At 33.6% G+C, this 22,586-nt stretch overlaps 1 protein-coding gene across 2 annotated transcripts in view; it reads right to left on the bottom strand.

Moving 5' to 3' along the window:
• Window positions 1-432: 432 nt before the first annotated feature.
• Window positions 433-22,586, bottom strand: part of LOC140045140 (uncharacterized) — a 40,273-nt gene continuing 18,119 nt past the window's right edge. For both annotated transcript variants that reach the window (XM_072089904.1, XM_072089903.1), the window contains 15 exons: window positions 21,552-21,702; window positions 20,404-21,118; window positions 16,411-16,477; window positions 15,205-15,385; window positions 14,440-14,530; window positions 13,929-14,263; window positions 12,740-12,909; window positions 10,493-10,648; window positions 8,165-8,291; window positions 7,524-7,598; window positions 7,207-7,302; window positions 4,666-5,000; window positions 4,242-4,321; window positions 3,593-3,694; window positions 433-3,263 (listed from right to left, as the gene is read on the bottom strand). In XM_072089904.1, coding sequence (XP_071946005.1) covers window positions 3,088-3,263; window positions 3,593-3,694; window positions 4,242-4,321; window positions 4,666-5,000; window positions 7,207-7,302; window positions 7,524-7,598; window positions 8,165-8,291; window positions 10,493-10,648; window positions 12,740-12,909; window positions 13,929-14,263; window positions 14,440-14,530; window positions 15,205-15,385; window positions 16,411-16,477; window positions 20,404-21,118; window positions 21,552-21,702 — 2,857 coding nt within the window. In that variant the 3' untranslated portion in view covers window positions 433-3,087. The remainder of the gene's footprint in view (window positions 3,264-3,592; window positions 3,695-4,241; window positions 4,322-4,665; window positions 5,001-7,206; window positions 7,303-7,523; window positions 7,599-8,164; window positions 8,292-10,492; window positions 10,649-12,739; window positions 12,910-13,928; window positions 14,264-14,439; window positions 14,531-15,204; window positions 15,386-16,410; window positions 16,478-20,403; window positions 21,119-21,551; window positions 21,703-22,586) is intronic.

Raw genomic sequence — 22,586 nt, 5'->3', positions numbered from 1 at the left:
CGTTAAGTTGTCTGTATTTCTCCAGCAAACACTTTACCGCGTACCGCGTACATGAAGCGCTAAGCTATTGCTTGTCGTCACATGATCGACTGCGCATGTTTTACATCGAGTTTGTAGTCAGTTCAGATTCCGTAATTTAATTACCGGTATTTGTTCATTTTATATTAGCATATTTTTGTTTGTATACCATTGATAATGTAAATTTTGTATATATAATGATATTGTCTTTAGTTAAACAAGACAAGAAAAAATACCAAATGAGGAAATAGTGGACCTTTTGGGACTTGGGGGGGGGGGGGGGGTGCGTCTGCACCCAACGCACCCCCCCCCCCCCTGGATACGGGCCTGAGAACTCTATATGATTGAAAGACAAAACAATAATTACACTACTGTACAACAATGTAAGTAAATGTACTTCAAAAATATTAATAAGCATAATACAGTAATTGTTAATAATTGAATTGTAGCACTCTGAATTGATTGATTGAATTTATTCGGTTCATAAATAAAATACATTTTAAAATGGTACAGAAAACATACAAACACATCATTTTTAAAATAAACAACACCAGAAATATATCACAAAAAAAAAACCAGATGACGTCATGCAAGGGAAACAGAACAAAATGAACCAAGAATAATAGATAAAGTTTCAAATTTTCAGTGTAACTGATTTCCATCTAAGTCCTTACGTACATTTAACTGAGACAAAATTTAGACATCATTAATTATAGTTATTTTAGCAATATAATAAATGCAATTATTTTGAAGTAAAAATGCATATAAGAACATTTTGCTACATCTTACATCGCATTCTTAAAATTGCATATTTGAGTGCATTACATTCATTTTGTGAATAATGTTATAACTTAGACTTTGCATAATTTATATAGCAATAATTAAATTAAAGTAGCACGAGGGCAGCAAATAAAAGATATTTTAAAAACACCATACACGAGCAGAATTGGACGATGTTAGGGCGGAAGTGGCACAATATAAAAAACAACAAAAATGGGCTAATAGTAATTGTAATTTAAATATAATTATATTAACATTAAATTGTTTAAGAAAATAAAACAATTTGTAATTTGTATCTCATACACTAGCAATAGTTAAAAGTTTATTTAAAAACATAAAGGGCCTTAAAGGCTAAAAAAATATCTTATATATATTTATTATAGTGAATAAAAACTATTTTTGTTAATGGTTAGGCCTAGCCCATCTATAAAGTGTAGGTATGACCATCCATATACTTCTGGTCATTGAAAATAACACCAAAATCTTCACCACTAATTTGCATAAGCAGATGCATACCAGGCTAGCTTCTCAAGCTGTAGCAAGCAAACCAAGAGGGATTTAGAAGGTTTCATCCATCAGCAAGTTAACAGTGCATACAATAGCTTGGCCTAACTCTCTAGGCCCAATAGTTTGGGTATATGTCTTTTTAATAAGAGTATATGCCTGATGTGGTAAGTTAATTACTTATTTCTTTTACCTATTAAATATAATACAATGATCATTTCTTGGTTACAACTGTAATTTATTATTTGAGGGTAATGATATATTATTTGGTTATTCGTTATTTTTTTTAAATTGTAGTAATTCTGGCTCAATTCTAGAATAATATAATGATAACATTGATGCGTGGCAAAATGAAACCAGACCCCTGTTGGTGATTGAGGTTCCTATTTAGTACAGTTTAAATAACTGATTAACAATATTTATATTATCTTATGATACACATAGCAAATTAAAAAAAGAAAACTGTTTAAACAGATCTCCAATTTGTTCCAACAAAATTTGTTTTTAGTAAAATAATAAGATTCAATTTTAAAATTAAAACATGCTCTTACAATTATAAAAACCTTTCTGAAATATTAAAAATACTGTATATATTCTTTTTACATTGTTTTTTACATGCACTCGATTCATATCTGTAATTTACAAATCAATAAATTTACAAGTGTTATGATTATGTAAAAATGCCTAAACATTTTCCATTTTTTTTCCAATTTTTATTTTATAAAAATGTTTTCATAAAATGTGGGACCTTTTCAAATTCATAAGCAAGAAGTAATCAAAACCATAGTACTTGTTTACTTCTAAAGTTAGACTTTTAGTTTTATATATCATTTTATATACAAGTTATTAAATCAGAATAAATCAATCCATTCCAACACCCTGAGGTCCCATCTTTGATTTATTTGATCTATCATTTGTACATCCTCCCTTTGGCAGTTTTTGATTGGTTGATCTATCATTTATACATCCTCCCTTTGGCATTTTTTACAACAATCAATTATCAGTGATGGCAACATGACAAGCCCTATGTCAATCAAAGTTTTTATTACTTCAGTTTTCAAGCTTTGGCACAAACATTTGTATTACAGTATATTTACAGGTCACTTGGGGCTAGTAGATTAGCAATAATATTCAATGTTACTACACTAAATGAAGTATGTACAGTGGGTAGATCCAGGGTCCCCTTTTGAAATTTGTATGAAATTATTACTTGGCAAAATGTGTTTTTGTTAGCACGATAGCGCCTACAATTTTCAAATTGTTATCATGATTTTTCGGTGTAAATAGGCATATTGTGTGAATAATGCCTATTGAAATTCAAGAAAATTGGTTCATTAATAACTTCACAAATAAAAAAAAAAAATTTGTATTCTTTTAAAATGGGCTGATATATCAAAATGTGACCTATGTTTTGCCAAGTACTTCACTCAGTTTCTGAGTACCTTCATTAAAACTATTTTTAATATACTGTATATATTTTTGACATTTTAGAGGGCCATGCAAGACAAGTGTTTTTTGTTTGTTTTGTTTTCTCTATGTACCAAATAAATCAAAACAATATGTTAAAATGCTTGTTCGTTTAAAAAATCCTGGATCCTCCATTCAAACTGTAAATATGTTTCAATGGTTAGAAGTTGACTTGATGTTTATTCTATGTAATTGACGTGTTCCGCAGTATTTCTGAGCTCTTCCTGAGTTTCCCGTTGTCGCTCCTATATTTTCCATACATTATTTGTTTGAGTCTTTTATCATAGTTTCAGTGAATGTTAAGTTATATTTGATTCACTATACCTCCTTCCCTTGCATTTGTAATTTTTGCAGCTGTTCCTGACAGACTGATAGCACTTTATAACGATGTTTCAGATTGCGCGCTCGAACATGATCATTGACAATTTCTTGAACTTGGTTGGCAGGGAACCAACCCTTTGCACTGTCTCTTACTCGCATGCCTTCCCACCAACCTAAGTAGAAAAGCGTATTTGTATAAAATTATTCATATAAATATTATTTTCCCTCGACAGGATTTGAACTGTATACCCTGCCTCTAGTGTGTGCCTCAGACATATTGATTTCCTCTATTCAAGGTGGGCAATGGACAAGAGAAGCCCTTGATCAATGATATGACCAACCGGGGTGCTTTAAACAGTTCTGGCTTAGTTTCATCCAATATTCAGATGAATGCAAGACTAATTGCCATGGTGGTTTGTGACAGACGTCGGCCATAACAAAAATGGAGTTTAAAACTTTACTCTACTAAATTATTTTCATGCAATAAAAGATTTAATTGTACCTTCTGTTTTTCGTAAAACATCAATTATATCCGATTCTTCCATACTCAATTCATCAGGTTCTTGAGCATTATATGCTTGTGTACACATCACTTGAGGGCAGTCTATAAAATAAAATAATTAAACATGTTAACTGGTGAGTCAAATGGCAGGAGCGCCGTTTACCGTATTAAAAAGCCAATATCGATCAATCTTAGGACTATAAACCATAGGTCCAGTGTACACAGTTATAACCTGTGTGTACTTTAAAGAACCAAGTTCATCATTTGAGACAAGTAGGGAGTTACCCCGGTGAATTGGTTTACAAAATAGCTCCTGGATTACCACCTATCTGAGGACAGTGATTAATTTACTATTAGTAAAATAAGTTTCTGGAGCTGTTTCGGGATCAGATAGATGCTTGTTTATGCAAATGGAACCTGTGGTGGTATGTTTATTGTTCTAAAGAGAGGCAATTCTATGAATAATATTAATCTTTTTTTGTTTTTCCGATTCATTGGTTTTGTTGATAAAATATGACTTCAGACAACCTTCTTGAAATATTGCCTGAAATTTCCATAGACATTTTTGGCCAGCTCAAGTGTGACTGTTTGTGAGAGATGGGTAACATAAAATTTGATTCTGTGAATTGAAGGAAATAAAGGCACTTACCCCATGATTCATAAATGCTTTCCCCTTGGTCACTGCGGTTTGGCGGAGCGAGGGCATCTGACCATCTCTGGAAGTTAGCGCTGTTTAAAAAAATAAGCCAAAAAGATATTATATACCAGCCTAGCTCGTCACAAAAAACTCTAAAAGCTAAATGTTTGATTGTGAGGTGGTACAAAAATACACTGTAGTGTAAAGGCATGTGATACAAAATCAAAATCAACCAATCAAATTGTGGTCACAGTGGTGAATTCATGATTTTGAAATAAGGGGTTTGGGGCAGGGCCTAAAAATTGTGAAATTAAGTGCTGAACTTAACCCAATGTCCTTCTTTTGAATTGTAATTTTTAAATTTAGTAGATGAAAGACCGAGATTCACCTACGTGTCATAATATATCTCATTTTATCTCACAAAAACACTACTTACTCGCTTGATGTATTTATAAAATACTTCTTCTCTTTCTTCTCGTGATTCTGAAGGAACACGACCATCATAACGTTTTTGTAATCTTCTACCAACGTATCATATTTCAGCTCGACTGATTTGACATCGACTAAATTCCTCGGACACCAGTCAAACACTTCGAACACTTCACGGTCATTTTTAATCTTTCTCTTCGTCAAGACAACTTTGTCGGCAAATACAAGAACGTGTATTTGTTTTGAGACAACTTTTTTCTTGTTGAATCGGGAAGTGTCATGAGAGAACCATTGAAGGTCGCCCCTCTTCACAATCAGTAATTTATCAGATATCTTGATGGCCTATTTAAACAAAAAGGTGCTGGGTTGTTATTTCAAATTTAGACTTAGCGTGTGAGAAAATCAGTAATATGGCAAAGTGCTGACGTAAATAAATGAAAATGAAACTGCAAGAGAGAACCTTAATTAGTATGAGATCATGGTCACATGCTTTTGGAAAAATCTGCACTTGCGATATTAGATATACTGTTTATACCCATATTCAACCTAGACCAAGTTGTTTAAAATCTGTGCAGTATGATACTATAGGGGTATAAACCAATGTGAAATGTACTGTGAAAATATGGAATGATCTGCCTATTTATAATTAGTAACACTACACACCCTATAAAAAATAAAAACAGGGTCCTTACTTATTATCCATCTAAATACTTAATAATAATCATTTTAAGATGTTAATATTGTATTTTTTTTATTGTTGTTTTACATTTTCATTTCATCATATGTCTGTATCTATCTGTATCTATCTTCTAATGAGGGTCCCTATTTTTAACTGAATAAATGTGGAATGAATTGAAAACAGTTTTGTCTTAAATAATGGCCTGTCTTAAATTTTAACATTGAGAATTGTTTCGTTTTTTTTTAATATCTCTATATCTCTCTATTTCCTATCATGTGGATTTTCTGCAAAAATATCCTTGTAGCAATTCTACTGCAAAAAAATGTCAAAAGTGCTGTAAGGGTATCATCGTAACTAGCCTTGCACTATTAGCCTAGCCTATTGCACTATTGCACTAGCCTATTGCACTAGTGACCTAGCCTATTGCACTGTTGGCCTAGCCTAGCACTAACATTTTCATCTGAAAAAAATCAACTGTATTAAAATTCTTTGCAGTCCCAACACAACAATTAGTCATAGAGTGTATTTTATTTCAGCCTCTAATTAGATTATCAACAATTTAATCAAGTCAATTAAAAGATTACTTTCAGGTGATTAAACAGAAGGGTCAATATTTAAAGACCCCTTCCCTGCAATTTTGGACGTTTTTTGGAAAATAATACATATATATCACTTTAAAAACATTAAACCATGTCATTCCTTGTCTTAAATGTACGTTTTATGGTAAATTATGATAAAAAGTGAGAAACAATGCACTACCTAAGTAGCTCGCGGCGATCGACCTCTCGTGGACGGTCTTAGGCCTAGCCTAGCTAGGCTTAGTTTTGTAGGCCTAGCCTAGCTAGGCTTAGTTTTGTAGGCCTAGCTGGTAAACATCGGTAACGTACGAACATCGTACGCGAGCTATATACCTAGCCTGACGTTGTATAGTTGCTGCATTAATTGTCTTTCTATTTTTGCCAGACTCCGTTGATACAAATTGGGGAAAACCCGGTATTTTCGCTGAAAAGTTAGGAGTCTTCCATTTGTTTTGGCCTCACGATCGATCGAAAAGTGGGCGAATTACAGGTGAAAAACAAAAATATCAATCCGCGCGCAATGCATTTTGGGATTTATAGCGGGCCGCTATAATTATTAGAATCGACTTATTTTTCACATTTTTAACCGTTTAAAGACGAAAAAAGTTATCACAATAGGACCATATAGTATTATTTTTACATTAAATATAGTTTGTGATCTTAAATTAGATCTAAAAAACGTAGGGAATGGGGCTTTAATTTGACTAATTTCTTTATGAATTGATACATAGCCAACTGGTACGTAAAGTTGTTGGAGTGTGGGTGTTCAGGGAAGGGGAGTGGGGCAGGCGGTATAAACCAATTTTGGAATGGATATAAAGTTATTATTTACAGCCAACTGTTGCCTAGTTTATTTTGGTGTTTGGTAATACTGGGATTGTTAATGGAGGCGGGTGACAGATGAATCATAGAAACCAATTTGAATGATTGGAATTTATGCTTTAAAAATTCGCTCTGTATCTCAGTTCTTGAAGATTGTAATGTTGAGAAATGTTACTTTCTCTTTATCCCATTGTTCAAATGTAAACAAATTTTGTCCCCTCCCCCTCCAACATTTTTTAGTGGGCAAGGGGATGGCTCCACTCATTTTTTAATGCAAGCCCATAACTTATGTATGAAGCAACAAACTTACTGTCAACAGAACCAATTTGGTTTTTCCATTCCTCACCCCCTTCTACCACTGCCCCAACCTTGTACCAAGATTGCAAACAGGATGCTCTTGGTGTTAATAAAAAAGAATATGTCTGAGCTATACTAGCTTTTAATCTTGGGAATAAGCAAACGTGATTACCTTGATGTTTGGTTTGTAGTCTAATTTGTGTGCAAGTTTAGTTATTTCCTCTATTCCTTCCATTCGCCTGGCCTCTTCATTGCATTTAATTGCAACCTAAATAGAAAAATATTAACAATTAATGACTATTATTAATGGAGATTGTGAATTAATTTAAGAGATTAAGCAGCAGAGAGTGGTTTAGCCATGCTGAGGGCAATCCACAGTAAAACAACTCAAGTAGGTCCTAGTCATTATAGACTGACGTTTTACTATTGTTGGCCTAACTATTGATTTATATGATTTCAGAAACTAATTATATTTTTTAAAAACTGTACCTTCTTTACGAGGTTGAGTGCTTCCATGGCTGTGCCTATCTTTTCCGAATCAGGTTCCAGTCGTGCTATTATAGCCTGAAATAGAAAAATTTAGTATATATTTCCAACTAAGTTATACACATCCAACAGCGAGTAACTTGCCAATTACGGGATAAATAAAGTATTTTTTAATTAATCGTGCTTATAAACTAAGTCTCGTTTTAGGCTTAGGGAATGGAGTTGAAAGAGTCATGAGGTACAACCCTGGCACTAGGTCAGGATTGAACCCTGGACCTTGTAATTGGAAGGCAAGCATGTTAACCACCAAGCTACAGCGCACTACACTGTGAAATTGTTAGGTGTCCAGATATACAATAATGATAATGATGAGCGATTTGTATAGCACCATTCCAACAATCATTGCCATGTCAGTGCTGCCAATTAAAGCGCTCTCTCATCTGTCCACTAAAGACGTACTTCGTAGTTCTTTTAAAGTGCACACAATTATTTAGTACTTATCTGAGGAGACTCGCTCTTCCACTACAACCATGGAGCGAGTAAGCTGATATCCCTCTGTATCTTTTGGTAGAATGTCCATGTCTCGGATGCAGATAGCAGTTTACATATATAGAGTAGAAAACATAACACAACAATTTACTTACATCAATCAACAGAGGGAGTCTGGTTATTCTCTGGAATGGCAACATAATGAAAGATTGAAGGTTGTTTCCCCCACACTCTTTACTTCTCTCTAGAATGCCAAGTTCTGTCACAAATGTTGGATTCTCTCTGAAAAGTAATTGATTACATATTATTAGTTTCATATTTCACTATTTTATTATTACTCCACCGTTCAGCCTATATATAGAAAAAGCTCTTGTAATAACTAATAAACTCAATCATGTCAGACCATTCCTACTACTGTATATTTGTATAATCCCATTTCTGGTTTAATCCCACCCCCTACTCTATGTCTGATTTCACACAGGCATATCCTGTATTGTAGTCGCAGTTGACTTTTTGTCTGGATTTAGATTTCTATTGCCAGTTGAGATGAGGATGACTTGATGATCACCAACCATTTTTTTCCTGAACCAGGGTTGTTCCAGGGTCCACCCCCTAAAAGTCTGCCTAATTTCATGATAAGGTTTGAGCGGAGAGGGGGGGGGGGGTGGTTTTTGTGGGGGTTGGTGGTATTATACCAGAGGATATATGGTACATAAATTGTGTTGTATATGTGAAATAGGTATTCCTCCTTATATTTCGTCATTAGTTTAATATTGTCAACTCATAACAACTGGTATAGTTATATAATCAAACTTCCTATAGGTGTATACATTTTTTACTTATTACATTCGCATCCAACAGCGAGCAACCTGCCAATTACAAGATGAATAAACTATTGTATAATTCATTGTGAGTTACAACCCTGGCACTAGGTCAGGATTGAACCCTGGCACTAGGTCAGGATTGAACCCTGGCACTAGGTCAGGATTGAACCCTGGCACTAGGTCAGGATTGAACCCTGGCACTAGGTCAGGATTGAACCCTGGCACTAGGTCAGGATTGAACCCTGGCACTAGGTCAGGATTGAACCCTGGCATTAGGTCAGGATTGAACCCTGGCATTAGGTCAGGATTGAACCCTGGCACTAGGTCAGGATTGAACCCTGGCACTAGGTCAGGATTGAACCCTGGCACTAGGTCAGGATTGAACCCTGGCACTAGGTCAGGATTGAACCCTGGCACTAGGTCAGGATTGAACCCTGGCACTAGGTCAGGATTGAACCCTGGCACTAGGTCAGGATTGAACCCTGGCACTAGGTCAGGATTGAACCCTGGCACTAGGTCAGGATTGAACCCTGGCACTAGGTCAGGATTGAACCCTGGCACTAGGTCAGGATTGAACCCTGGCACTAGGTCAGGATTGAACCCTGGAACTAGGTCAGGATTGAACCCTGGCACTAGGTCAGGATTGAACCCTGGCACTAGGTCAGGATTGAACCCTGGCACTAGGTCAGGATTGAACCCTGGCACTAGGTCAGGATTGAACCCTGGCACTAGGTCAGGATTGAACCCTGGCACTAGGTCAGGATTGAACCCTGGCACTAGGTCAGGGTTGAACCCTGGCACTAGGTCAGGATTGAACCCTGAAAATTGGGATTGGAAGGCAAGCACATTCGGTAACCATAAAACTACAGCTCCACTAGAATTTTAAATTAGGGTCGCATTTCAGATATTAATAGACTTACACACCAGGATATATAAAACATCTTAATCTGTCATATTATATAAAATAAATATCCATAGGTAGAAATATATTAAATTCAATAATGGTCTCATTTCAGATATTTCACGGGGTTTATGGACCAGGATATATAAAACAGATTAATCTATAGAATACTGAGCTATCATTTGATTGTCTGTTATGAATTCAGGTCAAGGCTCAGTGTGACTTGACATCAAAATAAGGTTGACAGGTACACATAGTACTACTGTACTGTATATAACACTTTTACTATAATCAATTTTAACTACTATCTATGTGGCAGCAATTTCGTAATGGCCTTGAAGTTAGAAATATATGGTACAAATGATTAACATTAACTGTATAACACTCTAAAGTATAGTGGTTAATGTTCAATTCCAGGCTGTCCCATACAATTTATTATAGAGAGAGGGCTTTCCTACTTCTTGTGATGGGGACAGGCGCATATTATTGCACTATATGATGTAATAAAAACTTTTTTTTTTGTGTATTTAGATGCTCACATGTTATCTTACTAGTAGCCATGAGTCTGTGCACCTTAAATTGCTGGTAAATGGAATGTAGTTATGTGGGTTTTTGTCTAGATTTGGTAGTTTTTTTACTAGTTTACGGCCCGATTAGTTTCCTTTGGTTTTCCAAAAGCGCCTTGAGATCTTGGGTGGATATGTCCGCATAACAAATATTATTATTAGGTATAATTAGTTTTAATGTTAAATACTTACTTGAGTGATTTTAACGTCTTCACTTGGTATTGGTTATTCAAACAGTAAGTCACGTACATGTCAAAGTTTCTCTGTGTGGCGTGTTTTATAATAATGTCACAAACATCACTTATCATGAAGTTCTCTTGGAACCTGTCCTCTAAATCCAACAATAATCTGAAACAAAAACAAGAATTTTAAGCTCGAACTAGTTGTGCTCAAACACTTTTTTTGTCATATAAATTTGATACAGTTGTAGAAAAACCTTAAAGTCCCATTCCCTACGTTTCTTAGATCTAATTTAAGGTCACAAACCACATTTAAATGTAAAAATAAATACTTATACAGTAGTTCTATTGAGATACATTTTTTCGTCTTTAAATGGTTAAAAATGTGAAAAAAAAGGCGATTCTAATAATTTTCGCGGCCCGTTATAAATCCCAACATGCATTGATATTTTTGTTTTTCTTCTGTAATTCACCCACTTTTCGATCGTAAGGCCAAAACAAATGAGAGACTCCTAACTTTTCAGCGAAAATACTGGGTTTCCCCCAATTTGTATCAATGGGGTCTGGCAAAAACAGAAAGGTAATTAATGCAGCAACTATACAACGTCAGGCTACGCCTATAGCTAGCGTACGATGTTCGTACGTTACCGATGTTTACCAGCTAGGCCTATACAAAACTAAGCCTAGTTAGGCTAGCCCTAAAGACGGCCATCGAGAGGACATTCACCGTGAGCTACTTAGGTAGTGCATTGTTTCTCTCTTTTTATCATAATTTACCATAAAATGTACATTTAAGACAAGGAATGAACTGGTTTAATGTTTTTAAAGTAATAATAATAATAATAAATGCTTTATTTCAGCACAGAGAACTTGATCACCAAAAGGTGTTTTTCGTCAAGGCCGTGCAAGGCCATAAATTATTCTTAAAATTAACAATAAAGGTATATACAGTGTGGTATTAAAACCATAGAGAAAATTTTCCCATGATAAAAACATAAAAACAATTTTAACATACACAATACATTCAAGCAAGTAATAATAATTTGATTTAAAAGTAAAAAAGAATAATGAATGAACAGAATTTATAAAAAAGAAAAACACTTTAAGATTAAAAGATGCAAATTCAAGTACTGTATAATATAAAAAAAAAGATACATCATAAAACATAGAAATTAACCTGACTACAAGTCTTGTGCATTTAAATTAAAATATGCTCTTTGAATTTAGCAAGACTTGTCGCATTTCTAGATTCTATGTTTAGGTTATTCCATTCAATTCAATTCAAATAAACATTTATTTCTTTCATTCATATTTGAGTAAAAAACATTATAATTTCTGATATTTTATAAATAAATATTTTTTTTTTTTAGAGATATAATACAGTAAATCATAATGTATAAAAAAAAAAGATGATTCAGTTATATACAAAATGAAAGAGGCAAAAAAAACCCAAGAAAGTATCGATCAATTGGAAACAAAAATCCAATTGAAACTTGTATGTTGGGAAGCCATGTAAGAAGATTATATACTTATATATATAAATGTAAACATATAACTACACAAGTAGATTTAGCACTGCGATAGGTTAAGCTTTTTTTTGTATTCAGTTTTTGGTTTTTCAACATATAATGTATCCTTTGATCTTGTGTTATATTGGGGATCTCTTAAGGTAAATCTGTTTACAAGATATGAAGGTGCTAAGTTATGGAAAATCTTAAACATAGTAATAGTTTCATTGTAAAAAAGTTTTGATTCCAGATCCATCCATTTAAGATCTTGCAGGGCTTGAGAACTAGAGTCGTAACATGATTTTCGTAATATAATTTTTGCTGCTCTATTTTGGAGAACTTGCAATTTTTTTTCTTAATGTTTTATTTGATCGTCCCAATACAACATTACAGTAATCAAAACGTGGGGCGATTATTGATTTGTATATCATGCTCTGAAGATGTTGAGGGATTAGGTTACATGACTTTCTCAAGTAATATGCATTATTTTTACAAAATGTCACAAATTGTAGGGAATGGGTCTTTAATATTGTGATAAAAACATTTTTTCTTAATGATAAAGTCTAATATCTTCTCTATTATAAATCACAAATTTTTTATTTAAAATTTGGCTTGTTAATTTAGTAAACAATATAAAAATGATGAACGTTTCTTTTTGTCAATTAATGACTTACAAACTAAAAGTGTGTTATAACTAAACTAAAATTGAATTCATGGAGAAAATAAAAAAGGCGAAAATAAACATTCTTTACCTTTCACTGGCATCTCTTACAGAAATCAAATTTGAGAATAAATGATGGCGCTCTTCTTTGCGTATAAGTCCATATGACGTGGAAAGCACATCAGCTTTGTAGAAGTTGTTTAGAAATATATCCAAGCTTCTAAGATATGATGCTTCGGACGTAATTACTTCAAACATCGCCTAAAATAAACAGAACTTATAAGTATACGAATCACCTCCTTTGAGACATCCCAATTCAAGGAACACTCCCTATTAAGGGGACGTTTTACTGTGAAATGAGGGGAAATATACATTTTAACATTGAGGTCACACCTATTAAGGGGACACTTTTTTGTCCCGAAAGTGTTCCCTTAAATAGAGGTTCTACTGTATCTGACTGAATTTTTTTGGTTGAATGCACAACACGGGTTCACAATGGATGCCAATATGAGAACATTTTGAATAACAGCATAGATTGAACGATGATGTAATTATGTAGTTGAGTGGAGCTGTGGCTTGGTGGTTATGATACTTGGCTACCAATCTAAGGGTCCTGGGTTCAAATCCTGTCATATGTCAGGGTTTTTTTCTCATGACAATTTACAACTCCACTCCCAAAGACTTAATAATAAGACTTTGTTTATGTAGAGCATCTTGTGTATAGGTTTGTCTTGTGAATGGGATTGCCACCTTTGAGAAGGATAGTGAATGAATTCACTTGTGGTAATCCTTGGCAATTTGCCTAAAATGAGAATAAAAAAAAAATTAAAAAAATGTATATTATTATAAGTTATATGTATTGTTCTCATGTTAGATCTTGAGTTTGCAGTTTATAAATCGTTATATTTCTTGATCCAAATGGAAATAATTGTTATATCATTTAAAACTTTCTTTGGTTATCCTGGTTCAATTATTTTCATTTTACTGTTCCATTGTTTGTGTGTCATTTTATTCATATTTTTAACCAAATTTTTAAATCAAGTTTATTGCAGATCCAACTTATTTTAGTTTTACTAGTGTAAATTTTTCAGAATCTTCAGTTGCTTGAAAATGTCACATAGAACTATTGTAAAGTAGTCTACTATTTTTCTTATTTTGTTTGCTATCATTAATCATAAAAAAAGCCTATATTCCTTTTTATTTAAAAAAAGTAGACACAGAGAAATAACTCTATTATAAATATATGAAAGTTGACATTCAATCTACATTATTTTACCTACCTCTTGTAATTTACGTGATTTATCATCAATCTGATCTAATATTCCACTCTCAGCAACTTCCGGAACCTCACACCATAATGTACGCTGCATTTTCAGACTTGGTTTTCTATTAACGTTTTCGACCTCTATTTCTGGTAATGACATAGAGCGCCCTTCTGGGGTCAGAAGATGAGATTTTGGGCCAATCTTTAAGGTACTAACAGCAGAAGACTGTCGTCTTGGTGGTGGTAGAGGTGGTGGTGAATCCCTGTCGACCGAGAGCTGTTTGCGATATTCGGTAAAATGAAGCGTGTCTCGTAGCTTCGCATCTTTGTTGTATGCTTGAAACAATGGTTCTAAAAGATAATATTAAGTATTAGGAAATTGTATTAGTTTGACATTTTAGGGGTTCCATAAATACATGGTAGTTCAGACAGAAGTAACCCTTAAGTACTCTTCAGGGTCTCATAAGTACTATATATATTGCTTTTTAAATACGTCTTATTTTTTACTACTTGAAAACCTAACCCACCTTTCCTGACAAACCGTGACTGTCTTCTGGACTGTAAATCCTTCTTTGATCTTTGCTTTTGTGAATCAAGAACAGCTCCAGCACTATGGGTCTAAAAATTAAAATTCAAACCATAAATTGCATGAAACAAAAATAAATGACTTTATTATTACAGAAAAATAAATAAATATATAAATTATAAATATGTACTTTAAGAAATAATATTTTAATTAGTTATGAGCACCTCTTGTATAACTAGAGTAGAAGCATTATTAAGACATGGAAAACGGCCTAGCAATTAAGACAGGGTACCCTAAACCACATCGAAAGCTTCAAGTCACGCATCGGTCAGAATTTTTGTGTCTTCTCAGATACGGATAAAAAACTTGAGATCCAATCCAATATCTGGCCTGACGTGTGCATGTAAAAAAATGTTCTCATACACTTCAGGCCCTGTTATTAATAATTCAGGCCAATTAAAGGCCCTATAAGTTCAATCACTTCATTACTGGAATCAAAAGTGTGGTTTTATATGTCTCATTATGATGAAAGAGGGTTAACTAAAAAATAAGTGTCCACTTAGTAGAAATGTTCCCTTTTATCTTATGTTTTGCTTAGTAGTTAGATTTTCAAATTTTGTAATGATCCTTTTGAAATTAAATGTCTGTGTCTAAATAAAGTAAAAAATACACCCAAATACTGATATGTGTTCTATTTGAATAAGTTATAAACGTTAATTCTCGTTAATTATTTAAAAGTTTACATATAATCTATTAAAATCCTTACTTTACTATTATGTACAGATAAGATTGGTAATTGTTTCAAAGATGGTGTTCTTGGTGGGACAGGGGGCGGTCCGTCACTTCCTAGTTTCCAGCTAGCATGGTTTTCCATCGTTCGTAAGGCCTGGTGTCTCGAAGTCGTTGTCAGTTCATCCGGATCAACGTATGATTCCATCGACAAACGCCTATAAATTTTCGAAGATCTGTCGTTAATGGATCGATGAAATTCATTCATAACGTCCATGTAACTCTTAGGGCGTTCACGGCGATGCATTTTTTGTTTTGATGAATTTTGTTTATGATAATAAATAAAGAATTCAGAAAACAATAGAATTGAACTCTGACAGGATAAAATAGTGCTAAACATGACTCAGATTTGTTTATGATCTATAAAGTCGCTAAAACAGTGGCTTTGACTACCTGCATTTTGTATACAATGCTCATAAACTAAGTTTATGAATAAACATGAGATATCTATGAATAATAAATGAGAAAGGGTTAAACCTATGAATATTCAAGATGATGTTTATAAAACATTGAAGTTGTTAATAAACAATGAATAGTCATGAGATAGCTTAAAATTATACTAATCATGACTTTTAGGAGTATTTAAATTTTGATTGAACAAAAAGAAGCATGTTCAGAACATGCAAATACATATAAGCATACAGTAAGTGAGTAAAGTGCCAACCCATATCCATTTGAATCAAAGATTGTAATAGAAATATGGAAAATACCATAGAGTTTTAATTTTAGCAAATAAAAGTTTCATGGTATATCTGAGGAAGCTAGGATATAGGTTTCCAAGATGGTTATTCCACAAAGTTCACCAAAGCCTTTTGTAAGGTTCAAAAGAACCCCCTTTTTTCTGATGTCTTATTCTTTTTAATCTTAAAAAACAGCAGCGGAAGTGCTAAAAATAGACTTAACTTATGACAATGGCCAAACCTGTACCTTAGTCAGCAGGCAAATTATTTTCATCTAAACTAGAATAAGCCAAATTCTGTATTTATTTGCTTAAGCTGGCACTTGCTTCTTTTCACTCCCTTTTTGCAGAAAAATAAACCCCTGTAAAAATACTGGCTTCAGGCTTCTTAGAACAAAAATACATACATACTAAATTGAAGGAGAAGTAGCAACTAAAGATTGCATGTAAGGAAAATTGTATAGCAATGAGAATGTACTATTTTAGGAAAGTTTTAACTTTTACCTTGACTTTGCAGCTTCCTCATCATCTAGCTCAGCCGAAAGGTAGATTGCGCTTTCCACTGACTCTTCTATGAGTGAAATCAAACAAAGACTAATTAGGAAAATAATTCACTAAATGAACACGGTTATTAAATAACAATAACATCATTCTCGCATGAGTGAAGAAACAATTACCTCGACAATTAATAGCTTAAATGATAATAAGAGATTTGACAAACGTAACAATAACAACAAAGGGTGTGACATTCAAATTAACAAATCAACTGTTAAACTAGAATTTCTCAAGCTGTCATGCATACCAAGTTCACATTCAGCAAGACAGTGCAAAATTTACTATTCTTAAAGACACTTTTCTCTACATTTTTTCGATCAAATATCAAATAATTTGATCATAATTACCATAAAACATACATTTAAGACAAGGAATGACATGGTTTAATTTTGTTAAAGTATATATGTATTATTTTTACAAACTTTACTAGTCTTATTAAAGACACTTTTCTATACATTTTTTTGATCTAATATCAAATACTTGTTTTATTTTTTTTAAATTTCTATTTCATAATTGTATCATAATTTACCATAAAACATACATTTAAGACAAGAAATTACATGGTTTAATATTTTTAAAGTATATATGCCTTATTTTTACAAAATTTACTAGTCTTAAAGACACTTTTCTCTACATTTTGTTTTATCTAATATCAAATATTTTTAATTTTCTTAAAATTTTTATTTCATAATTTTATCATAATTACCGTAAAACATACATTTAAAACAAGCAATAATATGGTTTAATGTTTTTAAAGTATATATGCACTATTTTTACAAAATGTCAACATTAATTGCAGGAAGTGTCTTTACATTTTAACACGTTCACTGCCACGGCGTATTTATACGTCAAAAATTGCGTGTCGCTACTTGCCAAGACGTAATACTACGTCAAAATCGTAGCACTTTTGTATTGTATGTAGAATCGCTGGCAGTGGTGATTGGAACAGGAATTATCGCATGGCAGTTTATGAATGATGTACGTAAACGATAATCTAAAAATATTATATTATTATCATGATAGTCTGTGACCAGATGTTACACTTTCAAACTGTAATTTAATATGTAAACGGGACTTGGCACTGGGACAGAAATTACAGAAAATGCCTTGGCAGTCAATGTGTTAAGTGGTGTATGTAGTAACACTAATTTCCCCCATACGCAACCTTTGATATACAGGCAGTCAATTCTTGTATCAGAATATTTCTAAAACTGTTTTTTTCGATAATAATTCAATATTTGTTAAGGTCCGAAGAGCAGTGTTCAAGAACCCTTAAAAACACACAAGCTATGTTGAAGTGTTTGCTTTTAAATGTTTAGCCATGTAATGATGTTTGCCATATTTATAGTACCTATTAGATGTTGTTGGTTCTGTACAAGTGACTCATGTAGGCCTACACCATAACATCTTCATAGGCCCCTGATTTAGCACCTCCAATGCTGGGTATAGTTGCAATGGGATGTTCATGCTCTGATGGGATATTCATGCTCTGGGCCCCTCAAACTCTGGTTTCCAGGGTTTAACCCTGGTTTAAACAGTGAGTGGTCATAGCCGTTACGTCACTGCATACATAAATAACTAAACATTCAACTATGAATTACACCATCATGCTTACAATTATGCAAACAATATAATGTTACAAACATTCTGAAATAATCTAAAGCTCTGTCTATGTGACAAAAAAATGTGATGTGCCCATATATGGACATGATGATGTCATATCACTACCATATTGAGCTATATGAGGATATTTCGGCACATCACACTTTTTTTGTCACATAGACATGAGCTTTAGATTATTTCAGAATGTTTGTAACAAACATTATATAGTTTCATAGGGTAGATAGAGCTAACATTGATCGACAGAAATTGATCTTTAGGTGATACACAAACTTGACTCAATTGTGTTTAAGCGGGGAACTCACATCCGTACACTCCATATAATAACATACTAACTAATTCTTTGGCTAAATTCCCATCTATCAATATAATTGTGAAACTTACAATAAAATAGAAAGACACTAGAACATCACAAGCACCATTAACAGCATGGTACAAGTAATTACTTAATTACTTTTTAAAATTTAATCAAATAGCTGGCATGGTTACGACTAAAAATATATTTTTATATATATCAAACAATAATATGAAGAATGACATTGGCAATATGTGATTAAAAATTGAATGATATAATACTGATAGTTTTTTTGCCAAACATGTAAATACGGGATATCAAAATTACATTTGAACATTATCCGCCATCTTGGATCCAAGTTAGTGGCAAACTTTGAATGTTTGTTCGTTATACAAATTTTTCCTACTGCATGCATGGGGTATCAAAATGACCGCAATTGTACCGGGAATTTTAAACTACAGTATATTTGAAACCGCCATGGGGCGGGTACACTTGCATAGTTGGTTAATAATCATAGCACTACCATTGGTTAATAATTATGTTAATGAAGTAGAAATGACATCATGTAAAGATATATAATTAAAAGAATTTAACCATGCTTTATTATAGTAAATCAAACCAAACACCACTTGCAAGATCATGCAAAGGATAACAAAAAGTCTAACCTCGCTGACGTGTACACTTAGCATATGCAAACTTCTTCCTCCTTAGTCTGGCATCTACCGGTTGCACATGACTACTTTCTTTATCTGCACTCCTCAAGGATGCATCATCACTATGCTTTCTACGAATTCCTCTCCTCATTGTCCCCTCTGAGAAGGATCGTTCTCGTAGAAAATTACCAGAATTTTCCAACGCTGCTAATGTTGGACGAGGTTTGATAACACTTCCCGACCTCGGTCGTCTCATTATGACGGATCGCGATGGCTGATTGATAACGGGGATCACAGGAAGAGGCGTCTCATCGTCTTCAGATTCCTCATTATCCGGGTAAATAATGGAAATATACTTTGATTCGGAATCACTGTCAGAGACTTCTTCTGGAATTTTATTATTGCAACACTTTCCACAACATCTATTATTTATTATATCATCAGATTTCCTAATGTGTTGACATTTCTGAGCAGCCAGTGATCTGTCAACTGTTGTCACGTGTTGGCTACGCTTACGGAATACATGTGGTCCTGCCTCATCTGTTCCAGTTACTTTTTTTCTTCCATAAACTCTTCTAGAAGGCCTTCTTCTAACACTTCTCCTAGATCTAACACGTTTTAAATTCTTTCTCGGTGTAACCAACGGTGGTGGTAGAGCCGGTGCGACATCCCTTTTAAGAAGACGTCTTGGTGGCAATGTTGGTGCTTCAAGTTGACTTTCATCACCTGATATATATTCATAATCGCATTCTTCTACACCAATGTCAGCATTTTTAGCTGAATATAGCATCACTCCGCTATCTTCTGACCCCCCAACATCACCATACTCTTTCAGGTCAATGAACTTTGTAAAATTTCCAGCAGTGTGATGTGGATAAAATGTCTTGTCTTCTACAGGAACTTGGTTTCCATGATGGTACACGTCTTCGTAATCATGAGATGACTCAACCGACATGTTACTCTGGCGCTTCAGGAAGTGAGCTTGTTCCTCTAGACTTAATTTAGTCCATGCATCAAGATCTTCGTAATCCATCGAGATGCCTCTGGAAGTTCTAGTCTTACTGTTTCGAAATCTTCTCGATCTTTTCGAAACATTGCATGTATCATCGGGTTTTATACGGATACGATCATAATTATCAGAAACACCATTGTCATTGTAAGCTGAATCAAAACTAAAATCCTTTCCTATTCTGATATGATCGTAATTGCCCGAGGAGTCGGATATTGTACTTTGACGAGGCACTTTCATCGCCTTTGAGTAATCAATTTTATTATTATGTTTAGTCGTTCCTAATCTAAGTTGATTGTCAAAATTATGAGGTTCTAATATGGACTTTGTTAATAAATTTTGTAAGTTCAAATTATTCATACTACCTTGTAAATCCCCATGTCTGTTATTTTGTGCACTGGTAATTCCTTGATTGTTTCTGTTGGAAAGAGAAGCAACATTTAGCTTCCGACTAACCGCCTTCCGTCCATTTAATTTGTTAACGTCTTTATTCCGCTCTTTACTGCTTTGAACATTCTCAGATAAATCAAACCCTTCATTTGACACTAATGAAACACTTCTGCGATTTTTTTTAGCTACATTGCGTTTCATCTCAGCAAGTTTTTTACGCATTTTATTAATTTGTATCATGGTGTCATTTTTTAAAGCTTCCATGTCCAACTCTGGTACACTGTCTGACAGCGTACTCTCACGTTTCATAATATCGTAAATTTCATTATCGGTAAATTCATCATCTTCGAAAGATTGATTAGTGTTTATTCCTTCCAACTCATCCGACAATGAAAATTGTGAAATCGACGATCGAACTGATCCATCCTCGAAACCATCCGAAGACCCAAACGAAACACAACTGTTAACTCTTGGGACATCCGAAGTAGCTGATGATAAACGACTGGGGCTTGGGTGACCGCTGGATACGCCAGATTCTGTGGAATCTGGTGTGATTGTCAAAACATGATGGAACGATCGTTTGCTAGTGCGTTCATCGTGATCGAGATCTGATGAGTCAACGCTTTGCCATCCCTCATCTTCTTCTTCTGCATCGTTAAACTCGTCCTTGGAGTATTCAACAATTTCCTCCTAGAATTGAGGTTCAAGAGCATTAATTAATTTATTCAAATTAGAAATCACAACAAATTAGTTGATATATATCTGTTTTTTGAATAGAATACTGATTATCAGAAAGTAGTTTAAATGTCTAAACATATTTAGTGCACATTCCATAAATAGATTACTATCAATGTATTCAATAAAATGAAATTGCTTAAGTTAGTATTTGGTATTACTTTCACCTAAAATATAAACCCCTTTCTTTTTCAGAATCTTCAATCAAATTAAAGTTTACTATAATATGTAGAATATTAAGTCTTGCTATTAACTGCTATTAAAGTTTAGAAAATCAGCTGAATTTATGTCTATAAATGTATTTTTTTATGAATTACAAAATCAAAATAACGTAAACCTGAATTATTGAATAAATAAAACTGCATTGTTGCAATAAATAAATGCTCACCTCGTATTCATTGTTGAGACAATCGGTGATATCTTCTTGAGAGGATTTATAATCAGATCCATCATCAACATTGTCTATTTTTAGATGCGATTGTTTGTTAAAGTTGCTCTTTCGTCGCCTACCAGGCTGCCGGCAGGAAAACCTGCGATATCTAAACAAATTGTAATTTTAAATGTTAGAGTACATTTGTCAAGTATTTACAGTCAGATTGTGTACTGCAGTGAAATGTGAATACAATTCTAAATAAGAGGACAGGGTTTATGGAGTATCTTGTATAGCATTGCCTGAGACAGGTTCATGGAATATACCATTGTCTGATAGGGATGATCAATACCATTGCTCTTTGAGAGAAATTGGCCAATGTTTGTTTATCCAGGTAAGTAGCAATCACATCCACTTCTGTTTTTTGTGTGATTCTGTATTTATGTTATTTTTCTCCAGGAATTTATCAAAAATACATCTGTTTAGATATGAAGTAGCCCCACCCCATATTCAGCTAAAAACAAAACAGATTTGAATTCTTCTTTTGTTTTTTTTTTTCTTCTTTTATATTATTTATGGGAAATAATACAGTTCAAGTATTTGCATCATCATTCTGGTGTCCTTGACAGCTAAACCAATTTTAAAAACTTTTGTTTGAAATGAGTTTCATTTTAGTGAAATGACTGAGTTGTTTCCAAATATTTTTTAAACAGCTAACTAAATTTTCTAAAGCTATTTTTTTTGACAGATTTAATTAACCATAATTAACATAGTCACCTATTTAGTTGACCTAAATCATGTATAATTAATCAACCACTTACAACTTTCTCAAAAAAAGTTTATAACCAGCTACTGTATCTTTCTAAAGAACAGTAAGTTATAACATAAATCATCTGAATCTCCAAAATATTCATATTTACCAACCATCTCACATACATTTCAAAGCAATTTTGAATATTGATTGCACACCAATATATATCCTAATCGAAACCAGGGGAAAATGTTTTTGCAATCTTTAATGAAAAAACACTTTTTGCACAAATGCGTGATCAC

Source organism: Antedon mediterranea, chromosome 3 (assembly GCF_964355755.1).
Source record: "Antedon mediterranea chromosome 3, ecAntMedi1.1, whole genome shotgun sequence".
Lineage (NCBI taxonomy): Eukaryota > Metazoa > Echinodermata > Crinoidea > Comatulida > Antedonidae > Antedon > Antedon mediterranea.
Note: the sequence above shows the minus strand (reverse complement) of the source record. Positions and strands in the feature narration are given on the sequence as shown.